We start from the raw sequence: 21,915 nt of genomic DNA, 5'->3' as shown, positions 1-21,915 counted from the left end.
TTAAAATAAAGAACTTAGGTGCACTTTGCGGGCAATGACAGCCTGAAGCCTTTACCGCAGCAGCTTTCAGTTTCTGTTTGTGGGCCTTTCTGTCTGAAATTTAGTCTTCAACAAGTGAAATGCATGCTCAGTTGGGTTACGATCAGGTTGGCCATTCAAGAATATTCACCTTCTTTGCTTTAATAAACTGTTGGGCTGCTTTGGCTGTATGTTTTGCGTCATTGTCCATCTGTATTATGAAACACTGCCCAATCAGTTTGATTGCATTTGAGCACACAGTATGCATCCCAGTCTCTTTGTGTTGCTGAGTTCATCCGTTTTTTTCTGTATTTCACAGGATGGACCAAACTATAGATTTTGCCACCCCTAATATTGTAGCAATTTCTTGAATGGGTTTTTTCTGTTTTTGCAGCTTAAGTATGGCTTGTTTCACCTGCATTGAGCGCACCTTTGACTGCATGTTGTTTGTTCACAGCACAATCTTCCAAATGTAAGCACCACACCTTAAACCAACTCCAAGCCTTTTATCTGCTTAACTGACAATGACATAATGAAGGAATTACCCAAACCTGCCCGTGAAATAGCCTTTGAGCCAATTGTCCAAATACCTTTGGTCTCTTATAAAAAACATATGTTTCAGTAAACAGGTTAAAAAAAAACTAAACTAAACTTGTGTCAGTGTCCAAATATATATATGGGCCTAACTGTACTGTTAATTTTTTTTTCTTTTTGTCAGTGTTTGTCAGATGTTCTGTTTAAAGAAAACACTTTGGAACCCCTTGAATGCGAGTACATATATACACATTTACATAGCGACAAAGTGACTTCAAAGAAAATAAAAATGCTCAAATTTTTAAGATTGTGAGTTGAATCCTTCCAGGAAAGGTTGTTTGATGTGCACTGTCATAAACTATAACCAGCAAACTATTGCTTTGTGACTGCTGTGGGTGAAATCAAGGCAAGTTGCAATGCATTTTGGGAAATGATGTCTCCAGAAATGTTAAACAGCAGTCGATGGGCGAGCCATGAGACATGCGGAAGAGCTCCATCAAGTAAAAATAATCAAGAGACCAAAATCAGAGGGAAGGCAGTTTTTCTTTCAAAGTAAAATAACTGACTACAGTAAATTGAATCTCAAGACATTTGTTAATGGTGTTCCCATATATTACTTTTACTGCCACGGTAATTTATTACTTTTTTCGGAATTATTACTTTTCTTAACATTGTGAGGAAAATGCCAAGACCCTAAATGAATTTATTGAAATCTTACATAGCTAACACAATTTTATGCACAAAGGTTAGTGTGTGGTTAATGAGGAAGCTCTTATCATAATAATAATAATTATTGTTGTTGTTGTTGTTGTTATTTGTTTAGGGACAGTTTTACAGCAGAATCTACGACTGAAAGTCTGCCCTCCTCCGCTTACAATTTTAGACTTTTACTTTGAAAGTCATAACCGGAAATATTGGTGGGTATTCCTTTCCTTTCTGTGTTGGGTGGCTTCCCTGGTGGAGCTTTTAGTATTTACATCAATATTATCTGAAGCCTGTCCTCCGCTGCCGTCCTCCACAGACAGCCAGACAAAGATTCCTCCTGTCGGTAGAACAGCTTCTCATTTCTGTTTCTTTCTTATTTTCTGTTGTTGGTTCCAGTCACGACTTCTTTTGTGCATTTTGGAGCTGTTTCCTGTGATGTTGGCGAGTGATATCCGTCTGCCGTGTGCACTGCAGTGGTGCGCAGCTTCGCCTGGAGAAACACCTGTGCGCCGGTCTCTTCGACATGCCCACAGTCATGAATGTTGAGTAGGTATGAATCTGAAACCCGCCTCAGACACTCAGGTAGAGGGGAGGAAACGTGACCTTAGTTCTGCTTGTTTACCGAGCCTTGTGGAACGTTACAGCTCATCAATATTTTGGGCATCAGTTTGTAGACAGCTCGATCCCGGTGGCAGCATCCGTGAGTGCTCGGATTACATTCAAACAGTGGAGTGTTTGGAAGAATGAGCGTTTTATATCGCTCTCCTCGGCAGGGTTTGGTGGTCAGTGTGTCCTAAAAGCAGCGAGTGTTTGTCTGTGTGCGTGTGTAGGGGGGTGTGGGGGCGTCTTGATGGTGTCAGACAGGATGTAGGGGAGGATCTGTTGGAGCAGGATTACCCGACCATTTTTGGTGAGAGCGCAGACTGGAGTTCTGATCACAGTTGACGCATTGCACTCCTCGCATTCTGGCTGCCGGTCCCATTATCATTATATAATCATACTCATGTAATCCAGCCTTTTTATTATTGTTATATACTCAGCATACGATTCCACAGACTAGAACCCGCTCCCCCTTCTCCTTCCTCCCCCCGAGGATCCATTTATGCAGCTCCTGCTGAGCAACCTATGAATGCCAAATTATAAATGTGGGTGGGTATCAGCAACTGTTTACGTTTATATAATTCACTCTTCCGAGCGCGTGCGTGTGTGTGCATGCGCAAAAAAATAGAAAAGGGGAGAAATTTGAATTAAATGCAGCGATGTACCCATGACTCATGATTTTATAGAGAGGAGAACAGGGGTGTGTGGGTGTGTGTGTAAGGCTGAATTCAAAATTGTGTTCACTGTGTGTGTGCATGGGGTGCAGTTGTTTTGAAGTCAACAGTGTGTGGGTGACTTCCAGCAGCTGTGTTTAACATGTGGTGGATCCAGGATGGTAAGTTTTTGTCAGAGAGGCAGGTGTGTCTCACACAGATACAAAGCAAAGTGTAACGAGTCCCACGTCACACCGTAAACAGAGTTTGGCGCACTGATGGCACCGTCCTCCTGCTGTGAATTCTATACCCTCCTGTCTTCTCATGGCCCCCCTTTTCTCTCCCTTCTGTCTTTGTTTTCCAGAGAACTGATAACCCTAAGGCGTGGTGTCTGTCTGCATTTGTCTGAAAGAGCAGGAGAGGCAGCAGCAGAAATACCACACGGCCAGACATCATGCAACGAGAAACCTTCACTCGCTGCAAAGTGCTGAAATGTTGGGCCTGAAGAGCGAGCGTGTCAGATTGAATCAGCAGACTGTTTCCATCATGGAGGGGTGATAAGAGCTGCTTGACACTAGACCCGTGGCCCCGCGTGTGAGTGTGTGTGTGGTTTACGGCCACCTTTCAATCACAATCAAGAAAAGACACATTCACTGATCCTTCCCCATCATCGTTTTGCGTTTCCTACCGATTCAGCAACCCAGAAACGAGCCAGAATGGAGTGGTCACTAGAGAGTGTGAGGGAGATGGTGGCTGGAGGGATGCAGTCTATAAGGGAGTGTGAGATCTGTGCTTTTGCCATAGCCATGTGTGTGCTGCTGCTGTTTATGTGGTACTGTTATCGGGTGGGCCGGGAGCATGGCTCTAGCCCTCTGCGTGGGAGGTATCTAGCTGGCACGGGACGGATTGGAGGTGTGGTGGGGGGCTTCATGAGTTCAGACTGTCGTAGCAGGGGAAAGGGAAAGCACGGATCCATGCTGGAGGAGCAGAACGGCTTTGCTTTCTGTCAGTCGTCAGAGTGCTTCCGCTGCACCAGCGCTGGAGAGAGCCTGAACCAGAGGCTCTATCACAGCCTGCAGGAATACGCCAAGCGCTACACCTGGTCAGGGATGGGCAGGGTGCACAAAGGAGTCCGTGATCAAGGCCGGTACCTTAACAGCCGACCGACCATCCAGCGGCCAGAGGTCTTCTTCCTGCCCGACCTGCCGTCAGCGCCTTTCTTCTCCAGGGAAGTGCAGAGACATGACGTGGAGCTGCTTGAGCAGAGCTTCCCTGCACTCCTGGCTGAGTTCGAGAGCATCTACCACCAGCCTCCGGGTCGCAGCGGCTCCTCCCTCCCGCCGGGGTGGAAGGCCAACAATACTCCTCGCGGGCAGTGGTGGACCTACTACCTGGTCAACCAAGGCACCCCTCTGGTTCTAAATGTCAGGAGATGTCCCCGAGCCTGGAGGGTGCTGGGCCAGCTGCGCACCTTCATCTCCAACAACGTGTTTGGGAACGCCTGCTTCTCAGTACTGACTCCCGGGGCGCTCATCACCGAGCATTACGGCCCGACAAATGTCAGGCTCCGATGCCACCTGGGTAAGAGAGTTCACTGAACTGGAACTAATGAGTCTCAGTGTGAATTTTAAGCCAATGCAACAGCAGATGATTTCAGTGTATTTATAAGGAACAACGCAGAGAATCAGCTGCTCTTGAAAACCTGAATTCTCTTGAGTCATGGAGGCAAAAGGCTAAAATGTTGTGTTATGCTAGAAAATGTTTTCATGCAGCTGAGCTTTGATTCCCTTTCCATCTGTACCCTGTGAGATGGCTCTAAACAGTCACGTTTATCGTTACGTATGCAGTCATTTTAGTGAGAGCGTTTAGAGCAGCGTGCTGTAATGACACAGGGCCCTTTATGACCTGTGCATTAGGCCACCTGCGCAGTAGAATCCAAACAAAACAAATGTTTTAAGTGCATTTATTTTTGAACTATTATAACGACACATTGGCTCGTTTATTACTTTGTTGTTTTTTTGTCTTTTTCCCGACAGGTCTCAGAGTGCCCCCTTCCTGTGAACTTGTGGTTGGTGGAGAGCCGCAGTGCTGGTCTGAGGGCAGCTGTTTGCTTTTCGACGACTCCTTCCTTCACAGGGCTTTCCACGAGGGTAAGAAGGCATTAAAATTCAATCTTGGCTTAGGCTGTGTCATTTTATTTATTCTAAAAGAGGATTGGCCTAATTCAATCCAGCAGCTAAGGTAGATGTAGAGCCTTTTAATGCGAGTCTGTTATAGATTTAAGTTCACAACATCGATTTTGTTTTTATGCACGCAGGGAGCCAGGAGGACGGCCCCAGGGTGGTTTTCATGGTGGACCTGTGGCACCCCAACGTGGCCGCCGCTGAGAGACAGGCTTTGGACTACATTTTTACACCGGGCCGTTTAGAGGACAGGGAGGGGAAATAGGTGTGAGTGAGAAGCCGTGTGTCCAAGTGAGACACAGATGGCATTTAGGGAGGTGTGTGTAGTATGAGAAGCAGCCCTTTTTTTTTCTTCTTTTTTTTCCTGCCTCCAGACCAGCTCTCACATTCACTGTGTACATATTCTCCAGCTCATGCAGTCTTGCTCTTAATTCCTCTTAGCACATGACCAAACATTGGGCCTCTTTTATCAAACACCTTTTCTCTGTCTAATTGTATAAAATGCAGCCATATTTAAAAGTTTTTTTAAATAGAGGTTAGTAGGTGCACGCAGCCATTTTTATTAATGTGTAATAACACCATAGCAGGGACCTTTTGGCTCATTTCTTGCTGTTGTGTTGCTTTATTTTGAATCACTGAATGTTTATTCGAGTACAGATGAATGACGTCACCGAACAGCAAAAAATTGGGGATTTTATCTTCTACTTGCGTCACATTTATTTCAGCAGCAGTATGCTAATGTGGGGCAAAGTCTCTTTGCGAGCCAGGTAATAACGCGTCACTCTGTCGCGGAAGTCTTTCACAGCACACGTCGGTCCATAAGTCAGTCTGACCTGTTATGTCCCAAAGAAGTGAAGTCATTCTGCATGAATTAAAGACCCCTCGCTTCCTTCGAGGCCTTAAGAAAGGCAATTGGTGACAGCCAACATCTGTTAACTCATTTTTAACTTCATAATATTTTTCTGTAACACTGCTAGAGTGTCATTGTTGAACACATCCTTTATTTGTCTTTTACGAGTCACACTCCGTCTGTTTGAAGCAAGCCATTTTTAAGAGCCACAGTTCTATCTGTGCCTAAGGTGACCAAATAAGGAAAACCTTGTCGAGATGATGTCAGTCGAGCAAAATAGTACAAAAAACCTTTGGGAGCAAAGCATTTAGAGCTGTGTGAATGCTGAACCTCTGCCCTAAACTGATTACTTTTCCATAACTTTGCCTCATTATTTAAACCTTTGACTGTGTTTATTTTGGCAATACCAGTTTTTTATATATAGTGTAGTGTACACTCACTGTCCAGTTTATTAGGTACACTTATTCATTTGCTCATGAACCCAGATCATATTAGCCACTCGCATGGCATAATCGAGGCAGCCTCTGTGTGTTCAAACTGAGCTTCAGAATGGAAAGAAAGGTGATTTAATAAATTGAAAGTGTCATGTTTGTTGTGTGCCAGAAAGGCTAGTGTGAGGATTTTAGAAACTCTAGGTTCACTGTACTCAAATGACCTCCACATTTACCAGAGCTCAATCCAAAAGAACACCTCTGGGATGTAGAGAAACAAGAGAGTAGTCATGGACGTGCCAAATCTACAGCAACAGTGTGATGCTATCATGTCAATATGGACCAAATTCTCTGAGAGCACCTTGTTGAATCTGTGCTACGATGAAAGGCAAAAGGGGGATCCGACCTGATGAATCTAATAAAGGGGGTATGTTTCAGAAAAGCTTGAAGTTCTGCTGGGGGAGATTTGATAATTCAGCTTTTTATCATTCAGCCATATTCCCAGCTCAGCTGTCAGAGGGTTTCATTTATAGTAACATATAGGACACACTTTTTCCTTTTTATTGAATGTTAACATATTGTTATTGATTGTAATAATTTATATGAAACCACCACATGGTTAGTGATGGAGTAAAGGTGAAGAAAAGGCTCCGGTGTTTGTTGGCGTGCTGTGCCAACTGTTGTGATACGCACATCAAGACAGATTCAGCCATTTGTACAAAATGATTTAATAAGCAGTGCAGGATCCTTCTGGAAATCTAATTTGGAGCTGGGTGCCGTGTTGGATTTCTGTAGTATTCCGACCCAACTGGCAGCCGTTACGTAGATACGGAAATAGAAATGGATCGCAGATAGAGCTGTAACAGTGTTAGAGCAGCTACAGAGGAATGTTGTCTTTGCTTGTCAGCAGTAAGGCGAACCGATACATCCATGTGTGGTTTGCTAACTGAGGTCCAATGCCGATCATGACGTGATTGTTTACAGACGCAGCTAATGCCTCTGTCCCAGCTCCTGCCGGTGTGCTAGTCAGTCGTGCTCCCCTTTGGAAACATCCCCCCGCTTTCACAAGACATGGTTAGGCAAGCACATTTTTAGATCCGAGTGTGTGAGTCGACCTGTGCCGTACCACTGGAGATGAAGTGTTTTTGGTAAATTTACTAAACTCTTGTAATTTGGTTGCATTTGATATGAGGTTTGTATTTCTGTAAATAAGGTTGAGGTAAAAAACAAACAAACAAAAAACACAAAAAGCAAAAAAAAAAATGGAATGGTCTCAGATGTTTGTTCTTTTTTAAACAGTTGTCTTCGATGCTTCAGACTTTTGTGTTGTCCTGATTTCTAGCTAAAGTGATTGCATTTCATTGTCCACTTCAAAGAGCCATCCATGAGGTCATTTTGATCGATTAAATTAGCATATTCTGTAAAATGTTTATAAAGTAAAGCTCTGATGTTCTGTGATGGGTTTATATTTCCCTTTTCTTTCAATCACTGTAATTTTGCAGCACTGTATCTATTCTCAAGGCCACAGTCTTAACTCTTTAACAGCACTTGATGGATATATGTGCACAGTCTAAAAGCTAGTGAAAATGAGTCTTCAGCAGCTTTACTAGTCCACTGCAATTCAAGGTACCCATCAGTTCTAATGTTTACAAAGGCGTGATCATTTCCGAGCTGTCGACGGCATCGGATGACGCTGACGCTCAGCTGTCAGTGATTGGGTTCGAATCATGAGCGCTGTTAATCCATCTTAGAGAATGAAAACTGTCATTCCTAAAGCTTTCTACATGATGATGGGGCAACCGTTTTGTTTACATTTGGACTGAGGATTTGTTCTTTGACACCTTCTTGTGTGAATTTTGAACAGTATTTCTGTACATTTAATAAATGGTCGAGTATCTTATTTAACCAGCTGGTGTCTGAATTCTCACTTGCACGCAGGAGTTACAGATGTGAGTCGGAGGTAGGCTTCAATTTGCTAGAGAAAACTTGTGTGAAGGATAAAGTCTTATGGTTTTTTACTTGCACAACATAAAGCAAGAGTTTGTTCCCTGTTGTCATCTAGATGCAGTTTTATACTTTTGGCACAAGGAGGCATACCAGTGCAACAATGTTGTCACTGCTCCGGTTTCTGCTTGTGACAGTTATTTCCTTTCAAACTTGTTACTTGTATATGATGTCAAGTCAGAAACACTGTGCCACAATGCAAAAATTTCAAATGGAAAAAAAATTGTGTGTCTCCTATACAGTGCTGTCCAAAAGTCTTGAGCCATCTCTCATGTCTATATTTTGTTTCTAAGCAGTCAAACTTTTGTGTAATTTTTAAAGTGGTCCAGGCTTTCTGAAGGTCATTCAAAGTTTTTCTTTGGACATTGGCTGCTTTTTCACTCATATTCAGTACAGTGCTTGTTTCTGACCAGAGAGGCACATAACTCAAGTAGATAACAGACAGCTTAGCAAACAGCCACTTTATTACTAGCAGTCTGTCACAAAAACACAATTTCTTCCGATTTCCCATGTATTTTCTTGAAGACCACCTAAAGACATGACAAGAAGAGAGTTCAGGCTGAGTTAACAAATAAAGGCGGTCATACCAAATACTGACTTTCAAGCTTGTTAGAATTGTACAAATCCTATTTTTGCCTTATATACTGTATTTATATGTATATTTGCACACGTTTCAATTAAATACTACATCTATTTCCCCTTCTCCTGGCAAAATATAAAGAAATGAGTGATAGCTCAAGACTTTTGCACAACACGGTAGATCAGTGTGGTTTGTATTTGTAGTACCTCTCTAAAGTTTCATTCGTGTTTCCATACGTGGGCTTTATAGCTCTGATTGTTCAAGGCCTGATGCCAATGCCACAGAACAGGAAACACAGTGGTTGTCTAAGCTGCACCCTTCATAGGCACAACATTGTCATAGTAGTCTGTGCAGTAATAGTTGATGTTGGTGGAAGGTTAGACCACCTTTAAGATTATATAGTTATTGAAATGTAAGCAACATATATACAAACAAGGATTATCAGTGGATAAAAGATATATGCACTGCACTGATGTCACTGAGTCAAAGAAAAATTCAATAATAAGCAGGTAAGTGCAAAAACATACAAAAAAATCTTATAATTCAAACCAGGAACCTTCCCGTCTTGCTGTGAGTAAAGTGTGCTAACCCCTGCTACTGTCACTCACTGCACTGAAGTTCCTGGTTTGAGACCTGGCTGGGGCCTCTCTCTGTGAAGTTTGCATGTTCTTCCTCCATGAGTTTCCTGTGGGTAATCTGCTTCCTCCCACAGTCCATGCTTTTCCCATAATGAGATAAACAAAGTACCTAAAGTTTATATAGTATATAACATTGTATCAGTGAGGTTAAATCTGGCTTGCAGTCCAAACTCCTGTGATTGGTCAGTAACTCTAGAACAATGATATAAAAATGCTACTTTATTGCAATGAGTTCCTTTTGGTGGTCACAATGACGCAACAGGAAGACAATCCAAATCCATATCGAAATGTGTAAATATGTTTATCTGCCTATGTGGCAGAAAGTGTGGGGTCTCACACTTCCTTTGTCTAACACTCAACTTTTCAGAGTAAAACAGTTAGACAACGGCGCAAACCACTGTGAGACATGTGCGGGGGAGTTCAATTTTCAAAACTTGAATAGTCTTTTGTTTTACATAAGAGCTTACGGTGCATAATAATGCTTTCTTTTTATTCCTTCTTCCTCTGTTGATTGTTTGTTTGGGCAGTTTACATTAATAAAACATTAGCAACATAACTTTTTATAGGGTTTAAAGTTTTATATTTAGGACGAGGTGGATCCAGATCCCGACACCCCCTCCCACCACCTTGACCATTACATAATTTTCGAGGATGCTGGCCAAAAACAAATTTGAACCACACCCGCTCTAGCCACGCCCCTGATGGTGCAGAATAGCCACTTTCTCAGTTTTAGGTAAATATTATCCAAATGCGTAGTTCTGTCATTAATTAAAGCTCCTGTGATATTTATTCTCCACCTGTTGTGGTTCACGTTATTTTTTTTAGAGTCTTTGAATTCAAATTTAAGGAGCAGATTAGTATCTGTTATTTTCTCACTGAAAACTAGAGCACCGTGTTGTCTTGGGATACTACCATCCTCACCTACATCACAGCCGATGTCACACAAACAGACATTCACATCAATGAGAAGGTGACGCGCTCTGCAGCCTCTATTCCACTGTCTGTGCGCGCTCCGGCACCGCTGCCGCACAGCAATCAGGTGGTAGCTCAACTTGAAGCGAGCGGGCTCTGCGGGAGAATATGTGTCGACAATGGAGAGAAAACGGCAAATGGTGTCGATGAGCAGCCCGCACACAGAGACCGGACCAGATTCGCCGCGATGAGCACCCCCTTTCCAAAATCTGATTCCACGACCTCCTTACTGAAATCGTCTTCGGCCGCGAGGAGACCGACACACCTCCCAGAGCACACGGCAGAAAGCCAGAGAAGTCAGCACCACCATCAGCACCACCATCAGCATCACAACCAGCGTCCCGCCGCGCTTCTGAGCAGCAGCAGCAAAGCCGAGGAATCCTTCTGGTCGGCCGAGTGCGACGTCAGTGCCCGGAGACCCCTGTGCCATCCCTCCCTCGTCGGCAGCCAGGACAGTAGTAATAATGCAGCCACTCGGGGCAAGTGCAAGTCACATGCTCCTCACAGCCAAGTTTCCGCTCCGCCGGAGCCGAACGGAGATGCAGGCCGAAGTGTGAGGGAGCGCTCCAGGACATCAAAACACCGTCACCACCACCGCAGGAAGCACAACCGAGACGAGCGTCCGGCAGCAGCGGGACCGGACGAACCGGAGCATCCCCGTCGCTGTCACACGCACTCCCGCGCGGTCCCCAGGGTGCCCTCTCTGTCGGACAGCAATGACGACAGGGTTCCCCTCTGCGAGCCGAGGGACCGCAACGGGGCCAGTGCGGCCAACAGCGGCGGTCAGGTCAGCAGTCCATCCCCGTCCTCTTACTCCCTGGTCCCGCTGTCCAGCAGGTCTTCTCGTCGCTCTCGGAGGTCCAGCGCTGCTTCTTCTGCATCAGATATTAATTTACGCACCATCCTCAATTCACTCTTTGGGCAGGTAAGGCCCTGAAATATACGGGAGAATTAAAGCAGTAGTGTGGTCTCAGTTAGAACACAACAGCTGGGTAAATGTCATTTTACACGCTGTGACAGTGACACCCCATTTCCATAACCTGTATGAAAATGATTATTCTTTTTTTTAACCCTACTAGAAACCTTTTTTTAAAAAAAGACTATATCTGCATTGATTTCTGAGGCTTCTCTGCTGAAGGCCGCCTTGTTGTTAGTATATTTTTATGCATGAGGTGCACACAGATATGAAGCAGTGAAGTGTACATGTGGCTTCCCTTGAGTCCTGTGTGTGTCCTGTGATGCTGTCAGCAAACACTGACACTGCTGGACGTACAAGAAAAAGCTTCATCTAAACATCTCATTTCTTATATAATTTTACAGTTCTTCCTCCTACAGGTTTGCTCAGTCCTGTATGGTCCAACATCAGAGAGGTGAAAATCTCACATGTGTTAATGTGTATTTGTTCAAAGGAAAAAATAGGGGGGAGGGAGCTCATTCATGTTCCAGCATCAGTCTGTCAGGCACACTGCTGCGTTTTCTGTTTTGTGACTGAAGGAAATAAAATTGATGTTCCTGCTGATGATGAGGGGGCTTCTATTTTGGGCGACAAATCTATTTATACAGAAGAAAGGAGTTCAGCCTAATGTGCTTGGATTTTTATCAGTGCTCATTTTGGTGTGTGTGTGTGTGTGTGTGTGTGTGTGTGTTGGGGGGGGGGGGGGGGGGGGGTATGTATAAAAGCAGCCAGGTTTCATTTTACACTGAAAAATCCGAACTAAGCTCCAGCTTGCTGCTTAAACTGCTGGTAATGATGTTTACTGAGGACATTTTCCTCTTCTTTCTCTTCCACAAAGGCCAAGAGTTTATTTGCTGCTTTTATAGTGTTTGGGTTTTAGTCAGATTATGAATCAGGGAGTGATTTACATACGTTGCCAAAATAGGCCGATCTCAGTCGTAAAATAAGCTCAGCACCGGAACATGGAGATCAACCTTTGTGGCTTCCAGAGAAACATTTTCTATTGCTTTGTAGTACAAAAGCCATTTCTACAAATAACCCGTGAGTCAGTCTGTGAGCAGTTCTATGAAAACATTAGCATGACCTGAAAGGGGGCTTTGATGAGACAGCTACAGAAGCAATGATGCTGTAACGCATGGTTTGAGCAATACCAACGCATGGTGCCTCTGGTAGTACATACAAAGTAAGCAGGATTTACATTGCACTGATTGCAGCACAGAAGAGAAACACACATGAAAATGAGCACTTACACATGTAGATATACATTTAACTGCAATGGCTGGACTACATGTTGACAGTATTCCTGCCACTCACAGTCTTTCTATATGTGTCTCTTCCATGTGGCTGCTGTAGGTCAGCATGACCTTCCTCTAGCCTGCAGAGGGCAAAGGATGATGTGTGGGTGTGTGTGTGGGTGGGTGAGTGGGTGGAAGGCAGAGAAAGAAAAAAAAAAATCAAAATTCATAAAATATAAAAAGGCCATAAATGAATTCAAATGTAATCTGAAGGCTGGACATTGACAAACTGTTCTGGAGTGAGAGTTCATCCAAGGAGGAAAACAAAGCTGTAAATAGGTCATCACAGAATGTTCCTCCAAACTTGCCTGCTACAGATTTTCCAAAACCCTCCCAGAGTGCATGCAACCCATGACGTAAAGGTTTACTTTACATTTGTTAATGCTTTGTTGTGTTTTGCTGTAGGAAAGTTTACGCCATTTCTCTCATTTATTCTTGTGTTTGGAGGTCTGTTAATCTGTTTGGAGCTGTCCGTGCTGTTTATAGTAGTCTGGTTAGTGTGACAGTCAGGTGAAATATTGCTCACATGTCTTCTTTTCCTTGCATAATTCTGTTTCCTTCTTTGGTCCATCCACTTCCCGCCCTCGTTTATGTTCTACCCCTACCCCCACAACTCTCTCTCACTCTTTCCATATCATTGCTGGTCTTGCTTTTGCTACACTCCACAGTCCAGAACAGCATCCTTCACAGTTTCTCATTCGGCTGTAGGAACAGGTTAGAAGCCCAGGCTTCATGGGTCTTGTTGAAACCAGAGTTTACACTCCTCTCAGAACCCAGAGTGCAAGCTTAACGGAGAGAAGGCCCACATGGTCCTTTTCGGTGCCTCTTCTTTCCTTTGGTATGGGAAACTGCTTAGACTGGCCTCTGAGAACGGTAAGCCCGTGCTGCTGCACTCTGCCTTTCTCAGCTTCCTTCATAGCTCTTGTACTAGCTACAGTAGCACTTGCAACTTGGAAGCAGACTGTACTGCTGCATAGGTGGTGCATAGTTTTCTGCAGTTGTTTCTGTTTATTTTATTGCAAATGCTCATGGTAGTGCAAGAAGCATGCACCTAATTATTAATTAGATGAATACTCATTTTTAGCCCCCCTCCTCCACACACACACACACACACACACACACACACACACACACACACACACACACACAGAAAAAACAAAAGAAAGAAAAAAGAACAGAGTTTGATGTTTAATTCTGCAGATGTGCGTGCACTGCACTGCTTTGTAACCTTGCTCTGGAGTATAGTTTGTTAAACTCAAGTCAGGTTGATGGTTTCAGAAACTTGCAGATCTTTGTTACCATCCAGAACTGCTTTCCTGTAGAAGACATGATGTTGTGATGTCTGTCTGTGATCAGTATATGTGTAACCTCTTCCCCGGTGCTTTCACTTGCCTTTTCTCTGCTTCTGTGTGTGTGTTTACTGTTCCAGTGACACTGTATAGGTGTGAGGTGCCAGTCCGTAAAATGTGGCGAGTAAACTGTTATGAACGATGGGTGGAAAGTTGGCAGCATGCTGGTTTATTGATGTATTTACCTTTCAGTCGTGTCTTCATATTTTCCACATTGTTTCTATTGTATACACACTTGCACCCCACCACCACCACCACACACACACACACACACACAGGCACTGATATATAATTCTTAGATAGTATTATTCTACTCTGCAAAGCTCAGCTGTGTCATCCCTCAAAGTATACAGGAGGTCTATAGTGACTTTCTCATAAGAGCTCACGATTCCCCTCTCAACTTGTATCTTTGTTCCATTCTGCTGTGTCTCTGCACCCCTCTGGAAAGATGCTCCAGGATGCTGAGCGGAGAGTCAGAGTGGTGCTGTCCTGTGAGGAGATGGGCCAGTCTGGGTATCTTGGGTCTTATCAGGACTCCATTGTTTCGGTGACACAAAACTGCGTTCTTGTGAGCAACATACTGGGACAATCCTGTGTCTTCCTGAGTAAAGGCATGGCAAAGTGCAGGCAGGCTGTACGTAAGTCTGGACAAAAATTCTCTTTAATGACTCCTTCCTGTCAGAGAAGCTGTCATTTCTGCAATTATTAAAGAAGCTGCAACTTAATTGTACATCATTTTCAGCTATAAGCTTGGAATTCACTGGTGAAGAAGAAGGTCAGAAAGATTAAATGCAATGCATGTAACCCAACAACAGTCCAAACATGTGTCACACGTGGACAACCAGCTGTAGCAATGCAGACACACCTTTTCTCTGTCTCTCTTGTTCTCGCTTTAACATCAAAAATCTGCATGTTTGTGCAGTGAGTGCACAAAATATTACAGCAGCATTCTGACATACTGCTCCGCTTGTCAGGTTAATGTGTAGCTGGAGCTGGATTAGTTAGCTTAGTGCCAAGATTTAAAAAGAAGGGCAAACATCAAGCCTGTTCCTGTCCAAAGATAACAGCATACGCCTCCCAGCACTGCTTAAGCTTCCATTAATTAACGTGCTGCAGCTTGTTTACTCGATCCATATAAAAAAGTATTAAAAGGGGGGGGGCATGTTGTGGTTTTAAGGGGGGCCTATTATGCTTTTCCATTTTTGCAGTATAGTGTATAGAGGTGGCATGGTGGCTGGCGCTGTTACCTCATAAAAAGAGGGTTGTGGGTTTGAATCCAGCTTGGGGTCTTTCTGTGTGGAGTTTGTATGTTTTCTCTAGGTACTCTAGCTTTCTCCCACAGTCCAAAAGCATGAATGAGGTTCAGTTAATTGTTGATTCTAAAGTGACTGTAGATGTAATTGGTTGTTTATCTCTATGTGTTATTCTTGCAGCAGTCTGCCAATCCGTCCAGGGTTAGGGTGTATCCTGCCTCTTGCCCTGTGACAGCTGGGATGAGCCTCAGCCCCTACAACTCTGAATTTGATGAGCAGAAGAAAATAGATGGATAATGTGTATATGTAGTGTAGACATTGCTAGTTCAAGTTGGACTCACTTTTGAGTCAGAACTGATTTAATTCTTTATGGCACAGATTCATCAAGGTGTGGGGAAGTCAGAGATTTTGATCCATATTAAGATGAGAACATCACACAGTTGCTGAAGATTTGTCAGTCGCACATCCGTGATGAGAGTCTCCTGTTTCTCCACATCCTAATAGTGCTCTTATGGATTGCTATCTGGTGTCTGAGGAGGCTATCTGACTACAGTAAACTCATGTTCATGTTCAATAAACCAGTTTGACATGATTTGAGCTTTTTGGTATGGTGTGTTACCTGCTGGAAGCAGCCATCAGAAAATGGGCACAATGTGCAATACTCAGGTAGGCTGTGGTGATTATATGCTCATTTGGTCCCAAAGGACCCAAAAGTGAGCCAAGAAAATACATTAATATATTCAAATTCCTTCCACCATTACACCACCAGCCTGAACCTTTAATACAACATAGGATGGATCCATGCTTTCATCCATGTTGTTTAGGCCAAATTCTGATCTTACTATCTAAATTTCACAGCAGAAATCATGGCCCGTCATGTCAGGCACGGTTTTTCCAGTCTTCTGTTGCACAATTTTGGTGAGTCTGTGTAAACTGTACCCTCAGTTTCCTGTTCTAAGCTGACCTGAGTGGCCCCCAGTGTGGTCTTCTACATGTGCATTCAGAGATGCTCTTCTGCATAGCTTGGTTATAACAAGTTTTTATTTGAGTTTTTGTCGCCTTCCTATCAGCTTGAAGCAGTCTGGGGATTCTCCTCTGGCCTGTGTAATCAATAAGGTGTTTTCATCCAGAGAACTACGGCTTACTGCATATTTTCTCTTTTTCAGACCAGTATCTATAAAGCGAACCACATAAAACACAGTTGTGTGGGGAAAATCCCAGCAGATCAGCTGTTTCTAAAATACCCAGATCAACCTCTGGTACAAACAACCTTGTGGTTGGCTGATTAGATGTCTGTGTTAACAAGGTGTTGAACGGTGTGTGTAGAAGTAATCCTTGTGGCTAAAACCTCAGGCTTCAGACTGCTGTAAAAACTATTTTTCTGAGATAAACAAGGTTTTTTTTTAACTGAATTATTCACAACCACTCCAGCTGAGTCCAACAAACATATAGAGCTGGAATAAACATAATAGGTCCCCTTTTAGAGAGGTTATTTGCTATACTATTGCTAGAGCAGCAAGTGCACTTCAACACACTGTAAAGAAAAGGGTGTGATATGTTAGTTTGTGAGTTTTAGAGGGTGATAGGTGGATTTTGCTACTTTCAGACAGATTGAGGCTAGCTGTTTCCCCCCTGAGTCAACATATTTATCACACAGACATGAGAATGATGTCATTGTAATTTATCTCTTGGCAAGAAAGGCAAAAAGTTTTTATTGCCTTAAATGTCAACCTATTCCTGTAAGAACACACAAAATCCACAGCTCATGTATTTTCCTGTCTGCACTGTGGTGACTGATCGCGATGGTGATTTGCATAAAACAAACAAGCGTCTTTGAAACGTTTTGCTCTGATGTGTTGCGCTGCAAAGACGTTCAGCTTTTTCTGTAGCATAAGTATATTGGATAACCGATAATGGTTGATGTATTAGCAGTGACTGATTGACACAGGCTTTGCTCGTGGACTGCACGTGCATTCATGTTGGGTTGGCTGGTCCTCTGGGCTCATATTTCTTCTTTGTTTTCTATGTCAGTTTTTTCCCATCTGAGAGCTCTTCGGGCCCAATGTCAGCCCTCAGTGTTGTGTTTAGACTTCACACGACTCCTGCTGTTAACCCCTGAGGACTCTGGGACATGTCTGCCTCTTTCTCTGTCCTTTAAAGGTTGCACTTATTGTAAGCCATTGTAAGCCATTGTAAGCAAGCAGGAAAAAAATAGAAACAGTCACATTCTTCTATGATCTCCAGAGTCTTTATTCCCAGCTATGCTTTATAGGAATTGGCCTATTTATGCCAGAAGTTTGGTCATCACGACATGAGATCGTTTCCAATCTGCTCTTACATCTTTACTTTAGCTGAAGTTTACTTGGCGTCTGCGGACTGTTATGGAAAATACTGCTGATTTAGAGTCAGGCGTCACTCAAGTCACAGCATTGTCATCAGTATGTCTACATAGAGCACATATGCAGAAGAATATTTGATATGATGATGATGATGATGATGAATGTTTTCTTCGCGGATTGTAATTTTGATTTTGTGCTGTTTTTTCTCAACAGGACAGAGAGCTGAGGCCAGAAGAGATGGATGGTAAGTTTCCCTTTGCTTAATGCTGTCACTTTCTTTCTTTGCTGAGGCCATTAAGATAAACAAAACAGAGAGTGAAAAGATGAAACAAATTATTCAAATCCTTCATAACATAAGTCTAAAATTACCAGGATTTGTAAATGGAAACAACGTGCAAATGAAAGGGCTAGAGTACAGATCAATGCACAGACGCTACAACCCCAGTCCGCTGTGCAAAAATGTAAATAAAAACAAAATGCACATCTAATAAACAAATATTATATTCACAACAGAACATGGAAAACATGTCAAATGTTTAAACTGAGGAAATGGATAATTTTAAGAAAAAATATGAACTCATTTTAAATTTAATAGCAGCAACACATCTCAAAAAAGTTGGGACAATGCCATGTTTACCACTATGTCGCATCCCCTCTACTTTTAACAACACTGTAAATGTCTGCGAAGTGAGGAGACCAGCTGCTGGACCTTTGGGAAAGGAATGTTGTCCCATTCTTGTCTGATATGTGATTCTAGCTGCTAAACAGTCCTGGCTCTTCTTCGTCATATTTTCCCTTTTGCAATGTTTCCAATATTTTTTAAATATGTGAGGTCATCCCATTCAGACGATGCCTGGACCATTTGCTGATCTAAAACTCATATATACCTTTCAGCATTGACAGTGCGCTTCCAGGTGTGCAAGTTGCAAATTCTATAGGCTCCTGCATACCGTCAGAGATGCAGGCTTTTAAACTGGGTGCTGATAACAAGCTGGATGGTCCCCGACTTCTTCAGTCCAGAGGATGCAGCATCCATGTTTTCCAAAAAGGATTATAAATTTTGATTTGTCTCATACTTTGCCTCAGTCAGTGAAAATGAGTTGTAGCTAAAAGTAGAGAGACGTGTTCTGGATCATGTTCGCTTCTTCTTCGTTTTGGCAGAACTTTAACCTGATTCTGAGGATGGCAGGGGGAACTGTATTCATGCTCTGAGTTCAATATTTTGACTATTATTATTATTTGCTTTTTTGAACCATATGTGAGGAGCGACTGGTGTTTTTGAGCAAAAACAAGAACACGCCACATCGTACTTTGATTTATTAGCAATGTAATTTCTAATGAGACAACAATTTACTAAATGAACATCCTGGTGTAATAAATGAGACCCAAAACTAGGATTTTTGAAAAAAGGAACATGTTTACTGGGGTCATAAATCAAGTGCAATCAAATTAGTCACCCCGTTCTGGTCATTTGTAAGAATGGATAATTAAGGCAATTTTGCCCTTCCACTTGCTCTATACTTGTACATTTACAGCCATCTTTTATATATACCATCTAGGGATCAATATAATTCAATTACTAATACGATTTCTGTTACTATTTTTATAACAGAGCTCCGAGATGCTTTCAAAGAGTTTGACAAAGACAAGGACGGTTTCATCAGCTGCAAAGATCTCGGAAACTGCATGAGGACCATGGGATACATGCCAACTGAAATGGAGCTGATAGAACTAAGCCAACAGATCAACATGAACTGTAAGGACAAGCAGTCATCTATACACATCACACATATAACTATATCCTCTGTGTCTTTTGAGGTTTGAAATTTGTACTAAATCCTCTCTTTTTTTTAAGTGGGAGGTCATGTTGATTTTGAGGATTTCGTAGAGCTGATGGGCCCAAAACTCCTCGCCGAAACTGCGGACATGATTGGAATAAAGGAGCTAAAAGACGCATTTAGGGAGGTGAGACTGTCTGGATTCAAGTGGTTTTATTAGCTACTTTTCTGTTTTCAATACTGAACCTCGGCTTGTTGTTTTCAGTTCGACACTAATGGAGATGGTGCCATAAGCACGTCGGAGCTCAGAGACGCAATGAGAAAACTGTTGGGACAACAAGTAAGGTTCAGCTCAGAGCGAGAGAGTTATCGTTAATGAAATAGACGTTTTTTGTTGTGCTTTACTCACTGCTACCATCCTGTTTGGTTTTGGTTTTTCAGGTTGGTCTGAAGGAAGTAGAAGACATCCTAAGGGATGTGGACTTGAATGGGGACGGACTTGTCGACTTTGAAGGTAAAACGTCCTTTTCAGACAACCTGTTTAAGGTGTAGCGTAGAGTGTGGCTGAGCTGCAGTTGCAGTTTCGTGCTCTTTCTTCTCTCCTTTCAGAGTTTGTACGGATGATGTCTCGCTGAGATCATTAAAATGATCGGTCCTGAATGTGAAGCTACGTCCTTCTCTACACTAGACTAACTACAACAAGACGACATACTGAGAACTTCTGAGCCATCCAACTCTGAATGACACTGGAAAATAAAACTACTTTGAATGTTACAGAGTGAAGGCGTCACCTCACGCTTTCAGTCAATAAGTGTTCTTCCTGAAAAGTCTCCAGTTCAACTGAGGCAGAATTCGCTGTAGCCTAGCTGATGATTACCTAATTTATGTTTGGGTTGTTTTTTTTTTGCACTTTAATTAACACTAATAACTTCCTCTGTGGATAAATCGCTGGTGTCTTAGTCTTTACGTGGTCTAATTACGCGTCTCACAAAATGTCACCTTTGATGTACAACGGCGTCAGAATGAGAGGCCGAATGTTTGTAGAAAAGATGTTAAAGGTCACTGTACTGTTGAAAATTCCACTATATATTCACCCAGTATGTGTTATATTAGAAACTGTAACCAGAACGACCTTTGTGTGACATTGGTGCTCCACCGAGGAAACCATGTGGTGGCAATGTCCTAACTGTGTGACCATCTGTGGTTTTTCACTGTGCCAGTTAAAGTCTGATAAAATGCACCACTGTGTGACATGCAGTTCAGTAGACTGATGATAATGAGCTGCTGAATATAAATACTTTTCATGTATGTTATTCACTTGTCTGGGATGAAGGGCAGATGAAATATTTATAGAAGAACAAGATGCACAGCTTTTAAATCCGTGGAGCCAAACTGACACTATCCTGCCAATGTCAAGATTGTTTTTCTCTTTTAAGAAACACCTTGCCCTGTCTGGGATTACACAGTAGAAATAACGTATATGAAGCGTATTTACAGTGGATGTGATAACGTTGTAAATGTACTGTCTGTCGGTGTCTCAATGATTGTATTTGTGGTAATGCTCCACATGTCAGTGCTGTCAAAAGAAAATTCTATGCATGCCAAAGACATTTATTACATTCAGTATGCACATTTGCATTCCTGTCTAACAAAGTAAACAAAATAGCCGCCAAGTTAACTGTAGAAGAATAAAAGGTGTTTACATTTGAGCCCCTTTTATTGTGGTGATGTTGCCAAGGAAAATGTGTTGCTGTCTTTAGTTTGATATTTCGATCAAAATGAAAACATGACAACAGATTATTTCAGTGTGGACCTTTTGTTTGTTTTTCTATAATGCATTCATTTTAAGAATGATTGTGAGACTGCTGTTACTGCATGTCCTGAGGACAAATCTCCGCCCTCCTTATAATATTTGTCATTCATATAGCAGTATTCAAAAATCACAAGCCAACCCTGATTTCTTTATATTTTGCTAGGAACGCGGCAAACAGATGCAGCGGTTTATTTAAATATGTGCAAACATGCGTGGGAATGCAGTCGGTATAAAAGACAAAAACAGAGCTTGTGCAGTTCTGAAGAGCTTGAAAGTCAACATTTGGTGAGACCAAATGTTGTTCTTTAACACAGCCTGAACTCCCTCTGCCAAGTTTTCTTGTAATTTCTTAAAGTTGTCTTCAGGAATAGTTCTCCAAGCTTTTTGGAGGACATTCAATGCTCTTCTTTGGATGTTTCTGCCTTTTGTTCCATTCAAGATGTTTCTGTAACGTTGAGGTCCAGGCTCTGGGGAGGCCTAATCCATGACTGATAATGTAACATTGTGTGTTTTTCTATCTAGACATGCTTTTAGTGCATTGACAGTGTTTTGGGGATCATTTTCATGCTAAAAACGGAAGGTGTTTCCAATAAGGCTTGCTTAAAACCAAAGAGGTAGCTCAAGACTGTTATACTGTACTGGGCATGTCTGTGAGTCTGCTAGCTGGGTATGTTTTGATATTATTGTACAATCATCAAATGTCATCTACGGTTCTAGAAAAAGCATATGACAGGGTACTAAGAGAGGAACTGTGGTACTGCATGAGGAAGTGAGGAGTAGCAGAGTGAGGCAATGGTGAGGTGTGCGGTAGGTGTGACAGAAAGGTTCAAGAAGGGGGTGGGATTACATCAGGGATCAATCAGGGAGCCCCTTCTTGTTTGCAGTGGTGATGGACAGGCTGATAGATGAGGTCAGGCAGCAGTCTTTATGACTATGATGTTTGCAGACGACATTGTGATCTGTAG

General features: G+C 42.6%; 2 protein-coding genes across 5 annotated transcripts; both read left to right on the top strand.

Moving 5' to 3' along the window:
• The first annotated feature begins 1,485 nt into the window (after positions 1 to 1,485).
• Positions 1,486 to 7,879, top strand: asphd2 (aspartate beta-hydroxylase domain containing 2). 2 transcript variants are annotated; one of them, XM_085293398.1, is made up of 4 exons: positions 1,486 to 1,803; positions 2,875 to 4,091; positions 4,547 to 4,660; positions 4,828 to 7,879. In XM_085293398.1, exons 2-4 carry the CDS (start codon positions 3,227 to 3,229, stop codon positions 4,956 to 4,958), a joined length of 1,110 nt encoding a protein of 369 aa, XP_085149524.1. In that variant the 5' UTR covers positions 1,486 to 1,803; positions 2,875 to 3,226; the 3' UTR covers positions 4,959 to 7,879. The 2 variants fall into 2 exon arrangements, with proteins under 2 accessions (XP_085149524.1, XP_085149522.1); XM_085293396.1 differs by having other exon boundaries at positions 1,486 to 1,807.
• A 2,233-nt stretch (positions 7,880 to 10,112) lies between these two features.
• On the top strand, positions 10,113 to 20,937 carry cabp1a (calcium binding protein 1a). 3 transcript variants are annotated; one of them, XM_085293395.1, is made up of 8 exons: positions 10,228 to 11,093; positions 14,216 to 14,401; positions 17,573 to 17,603; positions 18,972 to 19,115; positions 19,215 to 19,324; positions 19,403 to 19,477; positions 19,579 to 19,651; positions 19,747 to 20,937. In XM_085293395.1, exons 1-8 carry the CDS (start codon positions 10,356 to 10,358, stop codon positions 19,770 to 19,772), a joined length of 1,383 nt encoding a protein of 460 aa, XP_085149521.1. In that variant the 5' UTR covers positions 10,228 to 10,355; the 3' UTR covers positions 19,773 to 20,937. The 3 variants fall into 3 exon arrangements, with proteins under 3 accessions (XP_085149519.1, XP_085149521.1, XP_085149520.1); XM_085293393.1 differs by lacking the exon at positions 14,216 to 14,401 and having other exon boundaries at positions 10,113 to 11,093; XM_085293394.1 differs by lacking the exons at positions 10,228 to 11,093; positions 14,216 to 14,401 and adding an exon at positions 12,569 to 13,291.
• The last annotated feature ends 978 nt before the right edge of the window (positions 20,938 to 21,915 follow it).

The sequence above is a fragment of the Mchenga conophoros genome, linkage group LG12 (assembly GCF_057382185.1).
Source record: "Mchenga conophoros isolate Kocher_MC1m ecotype Shallow Benthic linkage group LG12, M_conophoros_male_GT1.1, whole genome shotgun sequence".
Lineage (NCBI taxonomy): Eukaryota > Metazoa > Chordata > Actinopteri > Cichliformes > Cichlidae > Mchenga > Mchenga conophoros.
This window is presented reverse-complemented; position numbering and strand designations above follow the sequence as displayed.

What these genes read in the sequence shown, in the direction of transcription:
- cabp1a (XM_085293395.1), top strand. Translation starts at nt 10,356, where the DNA reads ATGAGCACCCCCTTTCCAAAATCTGATTCCACGACCTCCTTACTGAAA. An exon ending in CCAACAGATCAACATGAACT is followed by an intron (nt 19,116 to 19,214) that starts GTAAGGACAAGC and finishes CTTTTTTTTAAG; the next exon opens with TGGGAGGTCATGTTGATTTT. An exon ending in CGGACTTGTCGACTTTGAAG is followed by an intron (nt 19,652 to 19,746) that starts GTAAAACGTCCT and finishes CTCTCCTTTCAG; the next exon opens with AGTTTGTACGGATGATGTCT.
- asphd2 (XM_085293398.1), top strand. Translation starts at nt 3,227, where the DNA reads ATGGAGTGGTCACTAGAGAGTGTGAGGGAGATGGTGGCTGGAGGGATG. An exon ending in CAGGCTCCGATGCCACCTGG is followed by an intron (nt 4,092 to 4,546) that starts GTAAGAGAGTTC and finishes TTTTCCCGACAG; the next exon opens with GTCTCAGAGTGCCCCCTTCC. An exon ending in TCACAGGGCTTTCCACGAGG is followed by an intron (nt 4,661 to 4,827) that starts GTAAGAAGGCAT and finishes TTATGCACGCAG; the next exon opens with GGAGCCAGGAGGACGGCCCC.